This window comes from Hermetia illucens, chromosome 1, assembly GCF_905115235.1.
Source record: "Hermetia illucens chromosome 1, iHerIll2.2.curated.20191125, whole genome shotgun sequence".
Taxonomy (NCBI): Eukaryota; Metazoa; Arthropoda; class Insecta; order Diptera; family Stratiomyidae; genus Hermetia; species Hermetia illucens.
Genome location: NC_051849.1, coordinates 68,091,496 through 68,108,282, shown reverse-complemented (window position 1 = coordinate 68,108,282; position 16,787 = coordinate 68,091,496). Strand labels below are relative to the sequence as shown.

At 38.0% G+C, this 16,787-nt stretch overlaps 1 protein-coding gene across 1 annotated transcript in view; it reads right to left on the bottom strand.

The window, feature by feature from the left end:
- LOC119647090 overlaps window positions 1-16,328 on the bottom strand; it is a 52,350-nt gene extending 36,022 nt beyond the window's left edge. Inside the window, exons 1-2 of the mRNA XM_038047862.1 lie at window positions 16,187-16,328; window positions 15,663-16,061 (exon numbers count right to left, since the gene is read on the bottom strand). Coding sequence (XP_037903790.1) covers window positions 15,663-15,677 — 15 coding nt within the window. The 5' untranslated portion in view covers window positions 15,678-16,061; window positions 16,187-16,328. The remainder of the gene's footprint in view (window positions 1-15,662; window positions 16,062-16,186) is intronic.
- Window positions 16,329-16,787: the final 459 nt, after the last annotated feature.

Sequence of the window (16,787 nt, the reverse complement as noted above, 5' to 3'; positions counted from 1 at the left end):
GCATTTGATTTTGTGGTTCAGTTAACTCTTCCACGTCCTGCGGACAAGGCAACATATAAAAACATTATCGGTGATAAAATGCAACCCTGGCTGACTGCGGTTCGGAACTCAAATTCCTCATATAATTTATCTGGGTGAAGCATGGGGAGACCGTCAAGCACAGCGGTTTTAGAGCATTGATGGCCAAGATAGGTTCTCTTCTATTTGGAGGAGCAGTCCAAATTCAGTTGTTATGGTGACTAATCTTCTCATCCATAAGGGTTGTAGCTCCACTGAATGTAATGCGGTTTAGAACCGTGGTTAAGTGCTCCTTTCCTGTTTTCAGTTCCATCGTTGTAAATGATGAGTCGATCGTTGAGCTCCTTCACAGATTTGTGACCATGTGTAATATGGTATACAGTTCTTAAAGCATTGCTATCTACGTTGAACTACCTGGGATTTCGCACGGTATGAACACGAGAGCGTGTCATGCTTGCTATCACTCGCAGCGATCGGCAGAACTTTCAATCCCTTCCGTTCATCGATTCGTTCGCATGATTCCGCAGTCAGCCAGATCTTATGTCGCCTTTTCGGAACATGAGCGACTATCTAAGTAGTGCCCGAGAAAATAGCATTTTTAATGCTTATTAATATTATCAGGTGGGTTATCAGCGAGATAGCTCTTCTATAGTCAAGCGGAAGGTGGATTATCATATATAAGCGTTGAATGTTGAATTTCGCAGATCGCAGCTCTCCAAGCCTGGAGCGACTGCAAGCAATTATGGTAGGTTCGGTCCTACAACAATGTGCCACCAATGACGTGGTAGTGGAAACTGCAGAAATGTACTTTCCACCATTATCGATACGTTACGTGCTCATACGTCAAGAGAGCGCACGTTGCCGTAGCCGTCAGTAACAACCCGACTCCGGATTGGCGTTTGCTATCACTTGGCTTTCTATAGTACAAACGAACATTGTTGCAAGAAGGAGAGGAATACTTTGCAGTGTCCCATCATCTCCCTTCGTTTAGGTCTAGAATGCCTAGCTTACACCGTTGCCGAGGAGCGTGCGCGTACTTTAGATGAATGGGGCCAGTCCATTCACAAGGTGTCGATGACGTTTTGATGGTAGTAAAATTTCTAAATTGGCAGGTTGCTCGTCCACAAATTCCTATTCTTTTAGTCGCCTATAATAACAGGCAGGATATACTTCGAGTGTATTCTTGAATCCCAATTCACATATATTTTGAATAACTTTTAAAAGTACTGAAATGCCCGCGGGTTTGCTATATGTGCAGTACTTTATTCGCCTTTTCCAGAGACAATCTTTAAAGGGACTGCATGTAATAATATGTAATATTTTTCCCTTTTCCTCCATTTTAATACCTCGTGGCTTTCACAATATATTCCTCCCGATTTCCTTTTTTCCTCCACGACATTCACTTATATCAATCATTAAAAATTTTAAAATTAATAATTTCATATTATTTATCAAAACCTACTACCTGTTAGCTTCGCATAAATTTCTAAAACTAATCTATATTTTAAAAACCTGTCAATTTATAAGTAATGATAATTCTCGAATAAACTTGCCTAGGTCACATATTATTGGATGCAGGCCTAACGTTTTGCTTCTTGTTGAGGTGACTAAAAATGTATTTTGATCAGCTGGACCAGGGAGTTCATTGGGTTGTCTTGAGAGAGGCAGACTTTTGCAGCTTTAAGGATTGCAAATTGTCTAGGTTGGCATTGCGAATTTAATTTTTGTTCTGCTTGTAAATTAAGGATGAAAAGCAAACGGGTCGACGCACTACTTTTCTTGGAAATCGCTCGTATAAATTCATTCTGCGTAAGATTTGATTTTTTTTTTGCAGTTCGTCCCGTTCCAGTCTCAAACTGTTAGCTTTTGGTTGGAATTTGGTCCCTAAATTCAGTGCTTATTTTTTTTTCGCGATTTTTCTTCTTCATCTAAAGACTGTAGCTTAGACGATTTTCCGTTAATTGTTTCGTGCAGTTTCTCTAAATCTGGTGAAATTTATTGGAAAGTTGAGTGCGGAAGAAGGGACGTGGTTAACATTCAGTCTGGACATTTAAGCGTCAGCGTTTTAATTAATTGATTAAACGCCCACACACAGGAATGAAAAACATTGAAAGTGACAAGAGGAGTATCAGTTTTTTATTTTATTTTCAGGGGATATTTCGAGGATCTGGTGCACGCGAATTTTGTGCAATGGCACGTGCGGGATCGAAGTGCTCAAAGGATTCATATTTTCATATTCTGAACATACCAATTTCCGGAATTTTATTACTTTAGAGACTTCAGGGTTATCAAACATTTGGTACAGCTCAGTTCGTGATTCACCATTGGTGGTCTTTTGGCTTAGCTTCTTTTATTCTCCTCAGGACCCTCCTCTCAAAGGTATTTTGACCAGGGATCCAGGTTTCATATCCGTAGCACATGTTTTATTGTCCTGGCTTTTTATACAAGGAGCTTCGCTTTCCTGTGTATGCATGTATTTTGTCTAGTGGATGTCATTCTTTTCGTTTTGATTTCGTTAATTTGTAGACAAACTTCGTTTGTGGTTTTGTTGAGGTTCATAAAAATCTCCTTTGCTGATGTGAAAGATCCCGCCATGATGTTAATATCGTCCGCATATGCGACGATTTGACAGGACTTATAGAGCAGTGTGTGCTTTGTGTACACAGGCAACTTTCGTATACCCTGCTCTAGTGCCAGATTGAACATTAGAACTACTAGCCCATCTCCTTGTTTTAATCTGACGTTTTTCTCAAACGAACCTCTTCCGGATGAGACGTTGACATTGTATTTGTTATGGGTCGTAAGGCCCATTGGATGCAAGTTCAAAAGGATCAAACCTAAGATTTTGTTTTCAATAGTGACATGTAAAGGGCCGAAGGAATAAAGAATCCAACCTCCCTTCCTTCACCGGCCAGCAAGAGGCAAGCATACTATTCACTCTTCCATATGTTAACAATTAAACAGTATATTAAGAAAAAAGTTCGTTGATAATCACGGGCTTTAAAGACATAATCTAACCTATGAATTTTAAATAGGGGCTTCAGTCGTTAAGTACCGTTGCCGTAGGCGTAATCCAGAGATAATTCATTATCTGGGTGACAATCGAACAATATATACGCACACAAATTCGCATTACTCAACGCAAAGAGTAATCCTTCACAATATAGGCAATGTCCTAACCTGGGGTCTTTGCAGACCTGGGGAATAACCAGAACCAATACACACGCGCAAATTAGGCAGACTATAATTTAGAATTTAACATTTTGAAATGTTATTCTAATAAATAGAATTAGTGTTTAAGCACCTTAAATGTAAATATGTAAGTTTTCAAGGTTTTTTAGGTCAAACCATGTTGACCTAAGATAGAGAGAGAGAGATAATAAGAAATTAATGATAATAAAATTAAGATTAAGAAAAGATAAAAGGGAAGGTTCAATGTCACCACCTGGAAAAAATATCCGAGTTAATTGGATTTTAACTATTAAAATAATGCTATTATTAAATATCAAGGAGAAGCTGGTGAATCTACAGTTTGGAAAATGAAATATTGAGATTTCCACAGAAATGATTTTCTAAATCAAAAACATTTGATAGAATTGTGATTTACAGTCAATAGAAAAACAAATAATTAAGATATCAAATTGAATTCTGTTTCATTTTCTATTCATAACTTAAAAAAAATATAATGAATGAAAATTGCATATAACAATTCTAGAAAAAAATATAATGTTTTCTCACATGACATCAAATAATCATTTATTAATTTTATGGTTGAAGTATGGTAATTGAGTTCGCTAACCTAACGTGGCAGGAGGTATAAAAAGTTAAGATGAAAATCTGTGGCGGAGGTAAGATTCAAATGGATAGATACATTATAAGGCACGTGTGAAGTCAAAGGCTAATAATGAGAGGTTGATTTGGTTGAAAATTTATAAACTATGCTAAAATTTTAATTGGTTCAAGTTATTGCCGGATCGCTTTTGATTTAGCTAATTTTGGCTTTTGTTACACCTGGAGCAGTATTGTGCTTATATTTTTCTTTTTATAGTTAGAAGTTGAATAAGTGAATACATCGGAAATTGATCTGTGAATTTTAGTAATGAAGTCAAAGAAAATGGGGCTTGATTGCTACATGCGCGGAAATTTCGATCTAAAATATTGTGTATATTCAAAATTTATTAGGTTAATCTGCGCTGGTAAATTTATTGTTTGGGTAGGTATACGATGCAATAAATAATTTGCTGGAGTTTTCCGGTTATCCGGTTTTTTATTATTTGCAAATTTCATAATTACGCTTAGACGAAATCATAATTCATTTTGGCTGATGGTATTTAACTTTCATTTCCTTCATTCAAGACAAAAGGTAGTTGCATGGAAACTATTAGCCTGGGTGTTTTCGGATGTACCCTCCACGGTGACATAATCTAATCTACACCCTGCTCTTTCATCAGATATTCGGATGATCATTTAGCATGCACATCCATTACGTGTATAAAATAAATTAAAAGAGGAAATTTTTCTCTCTTAATGTAGTGTGAATTTGATTGAATTCCTCAGCAAATCGATTGTGAAAATCGTAGTCTATATATGTTAGTCGTCACAAACCTGTCAACCCATTGCTATCGGTTTCTGGCAATGCGTTTCAGCTCGCCCTAAGATTTTCCGGAGAGACTACATTCTCCCTTCATTGTTCTAAATCAAGTAGCTTCTGGGTGACCCACTCGTGAGCTACTTTGGTATAATAGGTTACACTGCTTAATATAGCCCGCTACGCTTTTTCTCAATATGTTACCTGTCTACCGCCACTTTTACATTTTGTCAAGTTGTCCACACCCCCATGATTTGATGTAGACGTAAGTTGACAAAAAATTGCAGTTTGCGAGCTTTCGACCTTCCGTATCGACGGCATTCTGATTTTCTAATATACGAGAATTTAAGCGCATGATTTTTTTATACGCCCGTAGCCAGAAATGCCTACCATTGTTCATGTGCAAGAGCGTGTCATCCGAGCACTTTGATGGAGCTTCAGTCATGGCGGGTGAACCTTCACGGTGAATTTCGAACTTTTAAGGTTTCTGGGATAGCTCTTGCCTCTCGGTCGTTTTCGGCCACTTAAGATAATCGTTTGATCATCATATTTCCAACAAGTTCCTTACAGGTTTTCATATGGAAATGGGAATCTGAATTCCTGTCGTCAGGTGATCATTTTTGTGAGAGAACCCCGGGTTTTTACAGCCTCATTTTTATTGTCCCTTGAGAACTCCGGGGGGGGGGGGGACTTTCAACAAAACATTGCCCTTTAAAATACTACACGAAAAAAATTGTAGTATTGGTTTCATCTATATTTAGCTAATATGAGGAAGATGAGGAGATGGCCCTTCATTTCATATTCAGCTAGCCGGCTTCCTCAGATTTTAGGTAAAGTTTTTCCAGATTCGCAACGCATGCAAACGCCGCACGGGGAAGTCGTTAATAGGGAATTTTGGGTGATATACAATGAGCCTGATAAAAAGCATGAGTGCTAAGACTTGCGCCGTCACCAAAGTAAAGTAACAACTTTACATTGAGCGACCCCTCATCATCAACGGCGCAACAACTGGTATCCAGTCTAGGCTTGCCTTAATAAGAACTCCAGACATCCCGGTTTTGCGCCGAGGTCTACCAATTTGATATCTCTACAAGCTGTCTGGTGTCCTGACCTACGTCATCGTATCGCCTATAGGTTTCGACGTTATGTAGATTACGGAATCGGCCATCCTCATGTAGGGGGCCAAACATTTTTCGGAGGATTCTTCTCTCAAACGCGGCCAAGAGTTGGCAGTTTTTTTGCTAAGAATCGAGGTCTCCGAGAATACATATGGACTGGCAGGATCATTCTCTTATACAGTAAGAGCTTTGACTCTATGGTGAGACGTTTCGAGCGAAATAGTTTTGTAAGCTGAAATATGCTCTGTTAGCTGCCAACATCCCTGCACGAATTTAATTGTCATAGATGTTATCGGTTGTGCTTTTCGACCCTAGATAGGAAAAATTTTCAAAGGACTCAAAGTTGTAGTCTCCTATCTTCATTGTTTTCGTTTTATCAGTGCGATTCGATATTGTTCGTTCTGTGGTGACTCCGGCTCTGTTCAAATTTTCTAAAATAACTCGTCGAGCTAGATTCTGTTGAAATTCTGAGAAATCTCGTGAAAGATAACTGAGCAATACTTCCTTTGGCCAAATGTTTACCTTATTGGTGGGACGATACGGTGAACTTGCCCTGTTGTGACATACTGTTTCCGTCATTCACTTCTGAACTATATACCATATAAGTACCCCGAATAAAGTACGTCCAATGAAGAGGCGGAGAAAGCTGCAGAAATCTACTAACCTTTCACCATTATCGTTACAGTCGCGAAGACCGTGCTTTCCTCTTACACGTCCGAGCAAGATGTTCACAGATCCCACCTTGTCATTTAGATCACCAATGACCATCACAATGACATCTTTAGGAAGCATCTTCTGAACTATATGTAATTACTCGTAGAAAGCATCCTCGTGAATCATATCGGAAGTCTCCGTTGGTGCATGCCATTGTACAATTGTGGTACTTCTTAATCTGGACCAGAATTAATGCAGTCAGAAATCTGTCAGAAATCGGCTTCCAGGCCAAGAGAGCGTGCCTCACAGTAACCGTTAGGAACAACCCAACACCGGATTCATGTCTGCTACCCCTCGGCTTTCTGGAGTACAAAAGCACATTGCTATTAATGTATCAACAGGAAGGGAAGTATTTTACAGACTTCCACCATCTTACTTTGTTTAGGTCCACAATACCCAGCTTATATTGTTGGAATTCTTGACAATTATAGTCCGTTTTCGATTGCCAAAGGTCGTGTGTGCGAGGACGGTTCTTATCCGATGCGTGTTGGTAGACGTAAAATTTTCGAATCTGTCTGTTTTCAGTCCACAAATTTCTATCCTTTTAAGTCGCCTTTTACGACAAGCAGGGAACACTTTGAGTTTATTCTTGAATTTTCACTCGAAGGCCATCCTATATGCACCTTGGGTAATTGACAAATGCAGGGATTGCACATGAAAAAATCTCTCTTCAGAATCCCCGCTTCCTTTAAAACCTTGGTGGTTTGGTCAAAACTAGTAGCAATAAGTGTCAGCTTCATTGCAGACTCTAAGTTGTCTCGTGGATATGACGAGAATTACTTTGTCCACGCTCAAATTTCATGGGAATTGCTCAGATCGATTATTGCAAGCGAAATTGGACTTTCAATTGAAACCTAATCGCATTAAATATATATAAATTCACTATAAAGACTTTTCCATTTTAGGCTTAATACCGGAAGACCCTATCCACCATCTTACCTAATTTAACTACTGTAACTTATTTATCTAAATTTGGAATTGCTGCTTAATTAACGGATTGGAGGTTAATGCGATAATGAGATTATTAAAATATGATCGAATCGACATTCCACACAAAGTGTTTTCTTTTAAATAAGAGGAAATGTATTGCAGAAAAATACTTATCATCAAGATTAAAACCGCAAAAGTCTCTTAACTTTCAAATCGATGATATTGAGATTATGAAATTTATTTCTTGGTAGTAAGTCTACAAATTTTTGAACCTCAGAGAAATATTAATTAGATATGAAGGTCGTCCAATGTAATAACCGTGATTGCATTTGCCGTCATTTCTTTGGTAATAATTACTGATGTTATAAAAAGTTTAAATAATTCCTAAACGCATTAAAGTTAACTGGGGTGCAATGTCACCAGACAAATCGTTCACGACGATTGTAGTTTTTAGTCTTTACGTCTGAATGGAACTTGTCTAATTAGCCCACATTCAGACTTGCATCTTTGGAAATAAACTTCACTAAAAAAGACGAGTGCAAAATCGTTTTGAATTAATAAATAAATTAACAGGTTTATACAACCATCTAAAATGCATTAAATCATGTTTGTATCGTCAATTGATTATTAAATATCGACTTCCAATATACACGCTTTGAGAATAGTAAGGAGGTCATGCTTTGATTGCTTCTCTTCCAATTAATATAATGTTGGACGATATTCAATATAATTTAGTAGCAAGTTAGAGTAGACATGCAATCCATCAACTACTTTTTTCTGAATCTTAATCAAGAGATTGTTTAGTGTTGGAAAAGTAAACAATCTTGTGATGTTACAATCGAGTAAATAAGAATCTGCTGATACGTTGGGTTGCTCCTATTCCATTTCTTATTGCAAGAAATAAACGTCTTTTATGAAACATCTTGGAGCCAACATACCGACTTTGATTGAATAAAAAAATACTGGAGTTATTTTGCTTAAATAGAGGAGTCGCAACAAGCTTCGAGGTAATTGAGCGTGAAATTGTCTCAAATGATTGATAAGTCTAAATTGCACTTTGTTTTAGCTAAATACTGAATGAATACAGTTTTTAAAGTAGAATATATGATATACTGTAGAAAGTTCATTGTTTTAGGGAAATTGTTTATGAATTTATTGCTATAAATAGACTATATTTATATTTGATTGCTATCAGATCGCAGCAGATCGCATAAGAAATCCATTGGTATTTTTGATTTGAATTCAGATAAACTCTTTATTGTTCAATTTCTTGTAATAAAAGCAACTACTTTTTGTCTGGATGTATAACAATTTGCTTAGAAGATTTATAATTCAAAGCAGGTATTGTGGGTCTGTATAATGAAGTGTGTTTTTTCGTAACTACAACAGTAACAGTTTAGCCTATTTTTAAAAATACTTTTCTAGACCTTGTCTATTTATTGAATCAATCTTATTGAGAATTGATGAAAAGTAGCCTATTTCAGTACGTATAATCGAATGTGATCTAGTTTTCATGAAGGTTAGACTGCATGTGTTACAAAACAGAGCGTGGAAATTATTTCCCAGTGAATGGAAAGAGTATGCCACCTTCAAGTTTGGTGGACTGCACGTTTTGAATAATACATTTAGTAGGGATTATCGTAGGTTGCCATTACCCTATACAACAAGATATTTCAATCTTCTAAACAAATAAAATACTCTCCTTTGGATAGAGGTCTACACTAACTGTTATTTGTTGGAATGGTTCAATCACATCTCTTCGATCAATTCATCAGTATGAGATTATCGAAAGGTGTAGTCGAGGGAAATACGGGAAAATGTGAGTAACTTGTAAATATGTAAATGTAAATTGATTGAGAATGACACCAAACGTTGGAACTCATACAACATCTGTCAAGTAGTGTTTCTTTGTGTGGAAAACTTAACTGACAGCGGAGCCCGGAGAAAGTGATAATACCAATATGTATCTATGTTATTCAGACCGACAACTATGGAATTAGTAAATTGCAAGTGAATCACCGGGACAGCTGATTGGTCTATTATGTAAAAATGGAAGGAGTTGGAATATATATCCCTTTGTGATTGTTGGACTCCGAAACCATTCAACCGATTGCTATGAAAATTGGTATATATACGTATTTTGCAATGTAGAAGGTTTTTATGCTATGAAAATTACTGTAACTCGCCAGTAGGCGATAACGCCCTCTTGTGGATGTTGAAGGCTTAGAGGGGGATATGGTGGAAAGGGATTCATCCCTTATATTGGATTAGTTTTAAAATTAAAATTGCTTATGTTTGTTTTAATTAGAATAAAAGGTACTCTTAATATTATAAAATTCCGTTTTAATTGCTTTCACTGTTAGAAAAATATGTAACTTTAAATTTCAAACCAGACTAATAAATTAATTAAAGTAATAAATTTCATTGTGGTTTTTAAGATGTGCCAAAGTAAAAAAAAGAGGGCTGGTGAAAAGTAATTGATTATCAAAGTGGGTGTTAGACGAAATAAGTGTGGGAGCCTCTGCTCTACACCGTTCATCCGATCGCTAACAAAATTGGTGAATGTATGATTTCCAATGATAAATATTTCAGTCCCATCCATCCCACTAGATGCCGCTCGGCGGATCTACTTCTACATCGTTCATCCGATAACTACGAAAATTTATATATGTGATTTTCAATGTTGTTGTTGTAACTTGCCAGGTTGCAGTGGACCAACTTGAATACTTTTCAATTAGTCGTCGATCGTCAATTGAACATTGGAAGATCAGCCAGATATGCAGGGAAACTGCCAGCCAGTAGAGCTGCAGAAATATCTGAAGAACGAGACTGGCGACTGGAAATAAAACTACTTCAAAAACTGCTGAAATAAGATTCACCCCGAAAATATAACTGGATCAGAGCTTCCACTACAAAAATTGGAAAAAACATCTCAACAGCATGGTGTACAAATTACAGATCTTCGAGCAAAAGCATCTACTTCCAGAGCTGCAATTCCAGAAGAGCAAGTCACACGACAGGCTCGATCAAGATTGAGAGTCGATCCCAATAAAGCAACATTTAATAATAATGAAGACTACGATTTTAAAATGTATCGAACTGTCCTCATTGATTTAATGGCTTAATTGTGCTTGCATCGTCGTGCTATTGAGTATCAGAAAGAAATGTCAAGTGTAGGTCCTTCCATTGGCAAGATTATTTGCACCAATGAATGAACCGCCAGAGCCATTTCTAGCTCATACTGCTGGAGCTACTCAAGAATACAAACAATTTTTATGTCATATTCGGAAATACAGTGCATGCTTCCAAATGGCATCATTTGGAGGGACGAATATTATAAAATATGGTAGTTTCACTTCAATATTGAAAGCGAAAAGACGTGAAGGCTTTGAGGGTTTAATGTGAGTGCTCATCAAATCAGGGTAATAATCTCGGGCGAGCGGAATGCTGACCACATTGCCTCCTACATTATACTGTAGTGTACCGTTTCGGTCTTGAATGAAGTGCTCTAACACACTTCAAGGTCCTGATCCAAACAAAAACAAAGCAATTTGGTAGTTAGATCGGGGTCGTGCGCTGAGCATTTGCATCAGACTCTCAAAAAATAAAATAGCCTTTTAAAAGGATGCTTAATCTAGGAGATTGCGGACGTTCATGCTGAGCGTTAAATATAACTTGTAAGTTCAAGACCCGAATCCTTTACAAATAGTGAAATTAATATTTCTTGGTTTAGGCATCTTATTTAAAATGGATTTCCAACTATTGTTATTTAAGAACACAACAGTCGGCTAGAACGGTAAGTAATGTTATCACACAAACCAGCAAAAGACGTCAATCACGCAAAATGAGGTTTTTGAGTGTAGGGCCAATAAGCAGTGTAGTGCACCATTTTGATATCACACGCTTCTAAGGCTGCGATTGTGATGGAACGGGAAATTGGGGCAAAAGCCTCCAGCCGGTGGTTTCAACGAAGGATAACAGTTCACTTATCATATAATCAGAAATCTCTTTGAGGTCTCCAAAGAATTGTTTAACTAATGCCCGCAGTCTAGCCATCTGTAGGTAGCTGGACAATCGCCCGGGAAATGTTAGAGGGTCTCGCCCTGCTATCTACAAATTTAACAATGCGGACTCTAGGGTATGTCAAGTCTGGGAACATGGAATTTTATGAGGCACCCATGCAAATTTCCATATGCGTTTGCGCAGGTCTGGCCCAAAAGCTCAAGTGATCGGGTTTTATTTGTACGAAGGGCAGATCTTTCTTGACTTAACCCAGGTGGTGAGCCTTCGTCATATAGAGCCACGAAATGAAAAGTAGTTCAAGTAGATTCCATGCTTCACATACGTCAGCGAGACGCCGACTGCACCCACCGGGCAACTGTTAGCCTAACTAGTTTGTATGGTCGGGAACCTAGTAGATGGTGACTTTGAGTTTGTCTACCAGATTGTTCACTGCCAGTACTGAGTATGTGGTCTTAATTAAAGCGGCTTGGCTGCCGGTCAGAAGGCAGGCCTCCTCCCGGAACATCGAACGACTTGGCTACGCATAGTGTAGTTCCGGATTACGCCCGCTCGGACTCCACAGACTACCTTTGATTTCTCATCATATCCCACGATTGTTTTTCGGTTTGCCCTGGTTTGAAAGTTCACTACAAAATTCTTTTTGAAATTCAGTGTGCTTGTGGCGAGGGCCGTTGAGAATGTTCAGAGTTCCGGTGGTACAACACAATACAGTGTCTTTAATATGAAGGTCTAAGCCCGCCAAACGATAGAACTATGCTACGATGGGATGAATCACGGTTGTGTATATCCAAAGAACCCCGGCCGCAAATTCCATTTCTTGACGAAGGTTTTCTTGCGGGGGTGGAACGCAACGAATATATGACTTCTTAACTCTCAGTTTTATGTGTAGTCTCGAAATTTAGCTAGGAACTAGAATCACATACAGGAACTTTACATTAGGAGAAAGTGACGATATTTGTCCATTTAACCGCGGGAGTTGGAATTTGGGTAGCTTTGCCTTGGTGGTATGTAGCATCAGCTCAGTTTTATTCGTCGTATTTCGTCGTCGGCATATGCCACGAACTTCACCCCGCTAATATCCAAAATTCGAAGAATTTCATTCATTACTACAACCAGACTATTTGAGAGATGGCACTACACTGGTGCGGCCTTCTACTCATAGCAGATCAGATCAGATTGAATTATCCTGGTTCCTTAGCATATATACTATCCACTGCGTATGATACCCTTCCAATCTCATTCTGGGTAAAGATTTTTTTATGGCTTTCGAATTCACGTTGTTTGATGCTCCATTTATGTCCAGGAAGGCAGCTAAGGTATGTTGCTTGTAGTGCAACGACCACTCAAGCGGCCTCTGGTTATTTGCCTCTTAGGTAAGCGTGTTGAGATTTGGAGAGGGGAGTCGGTCTATGATCGACTTTAAATGGATGCTCAGAACGCGCTATAAGGCCTTCAATACTAAAGAGGTAAGGGTGATTGGTTGAAAGATCTTCGCGTTTTTGGTCAGCGAGATATTTAGAAAAGCGCCTGAAGTTACCAGAAATACATTTAAATTTGAGTGGATGACATTTTTCTGGAAAAATTATAATATGTTAAAGCTTCATTTCTATGTGAAAAGTAGTTATGCATTTAATATACAGGGACACTAACTAAGATAGTACAGAGAAATTAGCATTAAAGAAAATATGACTTTCAACGAAAAACTTTGTAACCATTTGAAATAATAAAAAACTTGTTTTTTCTTATTCGCTAGTGTTGATATTTTTATTTTTGCGACTTGTTCCCTTCATCAGTGCTAACAAGTAACCATATTAAAGGAATTGTGATCTAAATTGATATCTGGGGCACATAGAGCGAATTATTTGGTTGCCTCTGATTGCCGCTGATTATTTGATCACTAATTCCATCAACATGTAATAGGATTTCCAGTATTTTCAGTATCATTGTCTAAATGTATTTATAATTTCAATATCTTTTTCCTCTTTTTTTATAGAATATAATGTTTTAATTTATTTAATTTTATAACATAATCTCGTTCCCTGTCTTATTATATTTATATATTATCGATTAGTTACACACTATAGTTGACCAGGTAATATACAAATTGACATTATTCCCATGCATTCATTATTAATGCATGTCTTCTTTTTTTTTACAAAGAGGTTCAAAAGTTGGGCTATGAAACGTTAGGCTGCCCAACTGGAAGGCCAATTTTTGAACTGTCGGCATTATGAAACAGTTTTGATTGCTATCTATCCTGTTCTGTAGAGTGAAGTTTGTTGCCCTGGTAGAGAAGATTTGCCCCGGTCCTGACGGTGCCCCAGGTTCGAATTCTGGTCGTAATGATGTTTGTGTTCCAGATTCCCCCTGTTGTAGGTCTAGCACTTGCACAGCATTACGTGTGATGAAAATGAAATTGAAGCATAGCGTTAATGAAAATCAAAGAGGCTAAAAATTACACTATGGGAAAGGAACTGCGCATGGATATACGCGTACGCATACATATATGGTGTCCGGATGGCTCAAGTGGTTAGAGAGCTGGGCTTTCGTAGCGGAAAGTCGCGGTTCAAATTCCACTGGTGGCAGAGGGATTTGTTATCGTGATTGGTTGTCGGACACCAGTCGACTCAGCTGTGAATGAGTACCTGAGTCAAATCAGGGTAATAATCTCGGGCGAGCGCAATGCTCACCATATTGTCTCCTACAGTGTACTGTAGTGTACCGTTACGGTCTTGAATGAAGTGCTCTAACACACTTCAAGGCCCTGATCCAATATGGATTGTTGCGCCAACGATTATTATTATTATTATACACATATGAAAAGAGGGACGAAGACGGCTACGGTTTCGTGCCAGGGCAGAGGCAACTTATCAGATGCTGCCTCACCTCTGATCTGTCAGCAGCGTGACCAGAGCGGCTCGTAGATGTTATACGCTAGCCTTTTATAAATCGCAAAATATGACAAGGGTGGGAGTAATCTACAACACAAATCCGGCCACAGTTTGGACCAAAGCTTGGCCGGAGCTAGACAATTTTTGTTTGGGGATTGGGGAGTCCTGGGTCCGCATCAGGGCTCCCCAATCCCCAAACAAACATTATACATATATGTTATTCCTCGGAAGTGCTTAGTTTCCATCTACTGGTAGAGATTCCGTATACAGACAGAGACTCCGTACTAGTTATGTCTGATTGGCAGTAGCATGAACAGAGGAACACCCTGTGGTTGAAGATGATATTTCAACTAAGAATGCAGCTTCAATGAATTGAATAGCCTTCTTTTCGGAAGGATCTGAGTGACAGTAATGAGACCTTTTAGAAGACAAGGACTCTTTGGGATGATATGAGATCGCGCGTAAGGTCCATCCAAGGATTCTCCATTTTTCTGCTAGTGCCGTTTGTTAATTGCGCAGCAGGAAACATTCTTATACAAACTCCTCAAAATATTTTGTCATGCTTGTGGGTTACTTAACACACGGCCTCCAATATCCCGAAAGTCAAACAGATAATCAGTGTCTTGTTAATAGCCTGGTAGGGAATTTTTCATTATAAAATTCGGGGTCTTCGAGATGCATGGGATCGGTATCGGAATGTAGTGTCGTAGAAGGAGCAGATTATAAATTTCATTATTTGCTAATAAATAGCAAAAACATGCTGAGTTACAAATGATTATCTTTACGGATGATTTTGAACAATACTGGAAAACATATGCTACCTGAACATCGTTTTAAAATTTCAGAACCGTTTCTACATATATTGTTAATTATGTTGTTAGATTCAAGTAACAAAAAACCTTTTCATCGGGTGATTTGTAAATTTCAACACTATGTTTATCATTTAACATTGAAAAAAAATCTGATTTGCTATTTAATTTTTTTTTGGTTTTACACAAGCTGTAAATTTGCATAGTTTGCATCACAGCGCACTTTGTCTGGGTTTCGAAAATATTGTCATTCAGCATTAACAATCAAAAATAACGTTCACACACTTCTTCCTATTTTCTCTGATATTTTCTACACGTAATCCGTTAATCCATTTCAGCAAAGATAGATAAGATGAATTTGCATCTTTTCTGCATTAATCTTGTATCTATAACCATCCGTTCCAATTGTGAAGTCATTGTTTTCTCTAATTCCGGCCCACTTGCTGACAGTATGCAGCAGGGTAGGAAAACTAAGTAATTAACTTGACAGTATGTTTTATCTAAATTGATTGATACTATCAATAGATGGATATGTACGTATATATTCACTACACAAAGTTGATTCACTTACCGCGTAAAGCACCATTTTTTTCTCAAAGGAGCACTTTCTTTCTGTTTAAGAAACGCGCGAAAATTAGCGATGCACCGTTTGCGAACGTACCGAATCAAAAGCAAAATTTATGGTAAAATGCGAGCTTTTTCCCGAAATTCAGACGGTCAAAGAGGAAACCTTCACGGCTCGTAACGGACAGGTAAAACTGAACACCTTGCCAGCAGTTAATGTAGTTTTATACGGCACTAAACTTTCAAATGGGTTTTGAAGACAGTGCATAGTCGCCAAGACGAAAAGCACGGCTGGGAATGGTGCACATGGTTCAAGATCCACGCAGTCTGCAGGCTGATGAGGTGATGGAGTTCATACGAGTTATATCTTTGTTCGCTTGCGGCAGCGGACTTGATCACGTACGACCTGTGAAGATGAGTTATAAACTGAATATCAACATAATGGCTTTTCATGTCCGTTGTAAGAAAGTTTTAAATAAATTCCTTTTCAGAGTTGTTCTACTGATGTCGCAGAGATTGTCGGATAATTACCTGATATTTCACTTGATAAGAAATAATTACTTTCAAGCGGTATATGCATATGTATGTTCATGTGTATATAATTACTAATCAACGCTGAGAAAAGGTAGCAATGAAAAATTTTATTCCATACTTGGTCTCAACAACATTGAATAATAAAGACAAGTGAACACACTTCGTACTTTCAATAGAGATACGGTTGGCATTACACAGCATGTTGTTGGTCCTCCATAACAAGTAATTATGCACGATATATCTTAACCTGATAATAACCTCAGCTAAATATGTAACGTCATTTCGTTTTACAACTTTATTTTTATTGATTCCTTATTCATTTCACTTTTACTCGATTTGTGAGATGCGATGGAATTTCCCACTTTGAACATTAGCTTAATCAATATCCACCCAATTGTAAGAAAATGACGGTGGATGAAATATAGCATGAATAAAGAACTGGATTTGTTGTGAACTGATGAGTAATGTAGTCTTAATCTAAATGGCTGAAAATCAGTCCACGAGGTAAGTTAGGAAAGGGAAATTCTAGGTCTCAAGGGTTACTCAGTAGGGCTGTAGAGAGAAAACCCGGGCCCAGGATCAAAAATTATGCGGACTT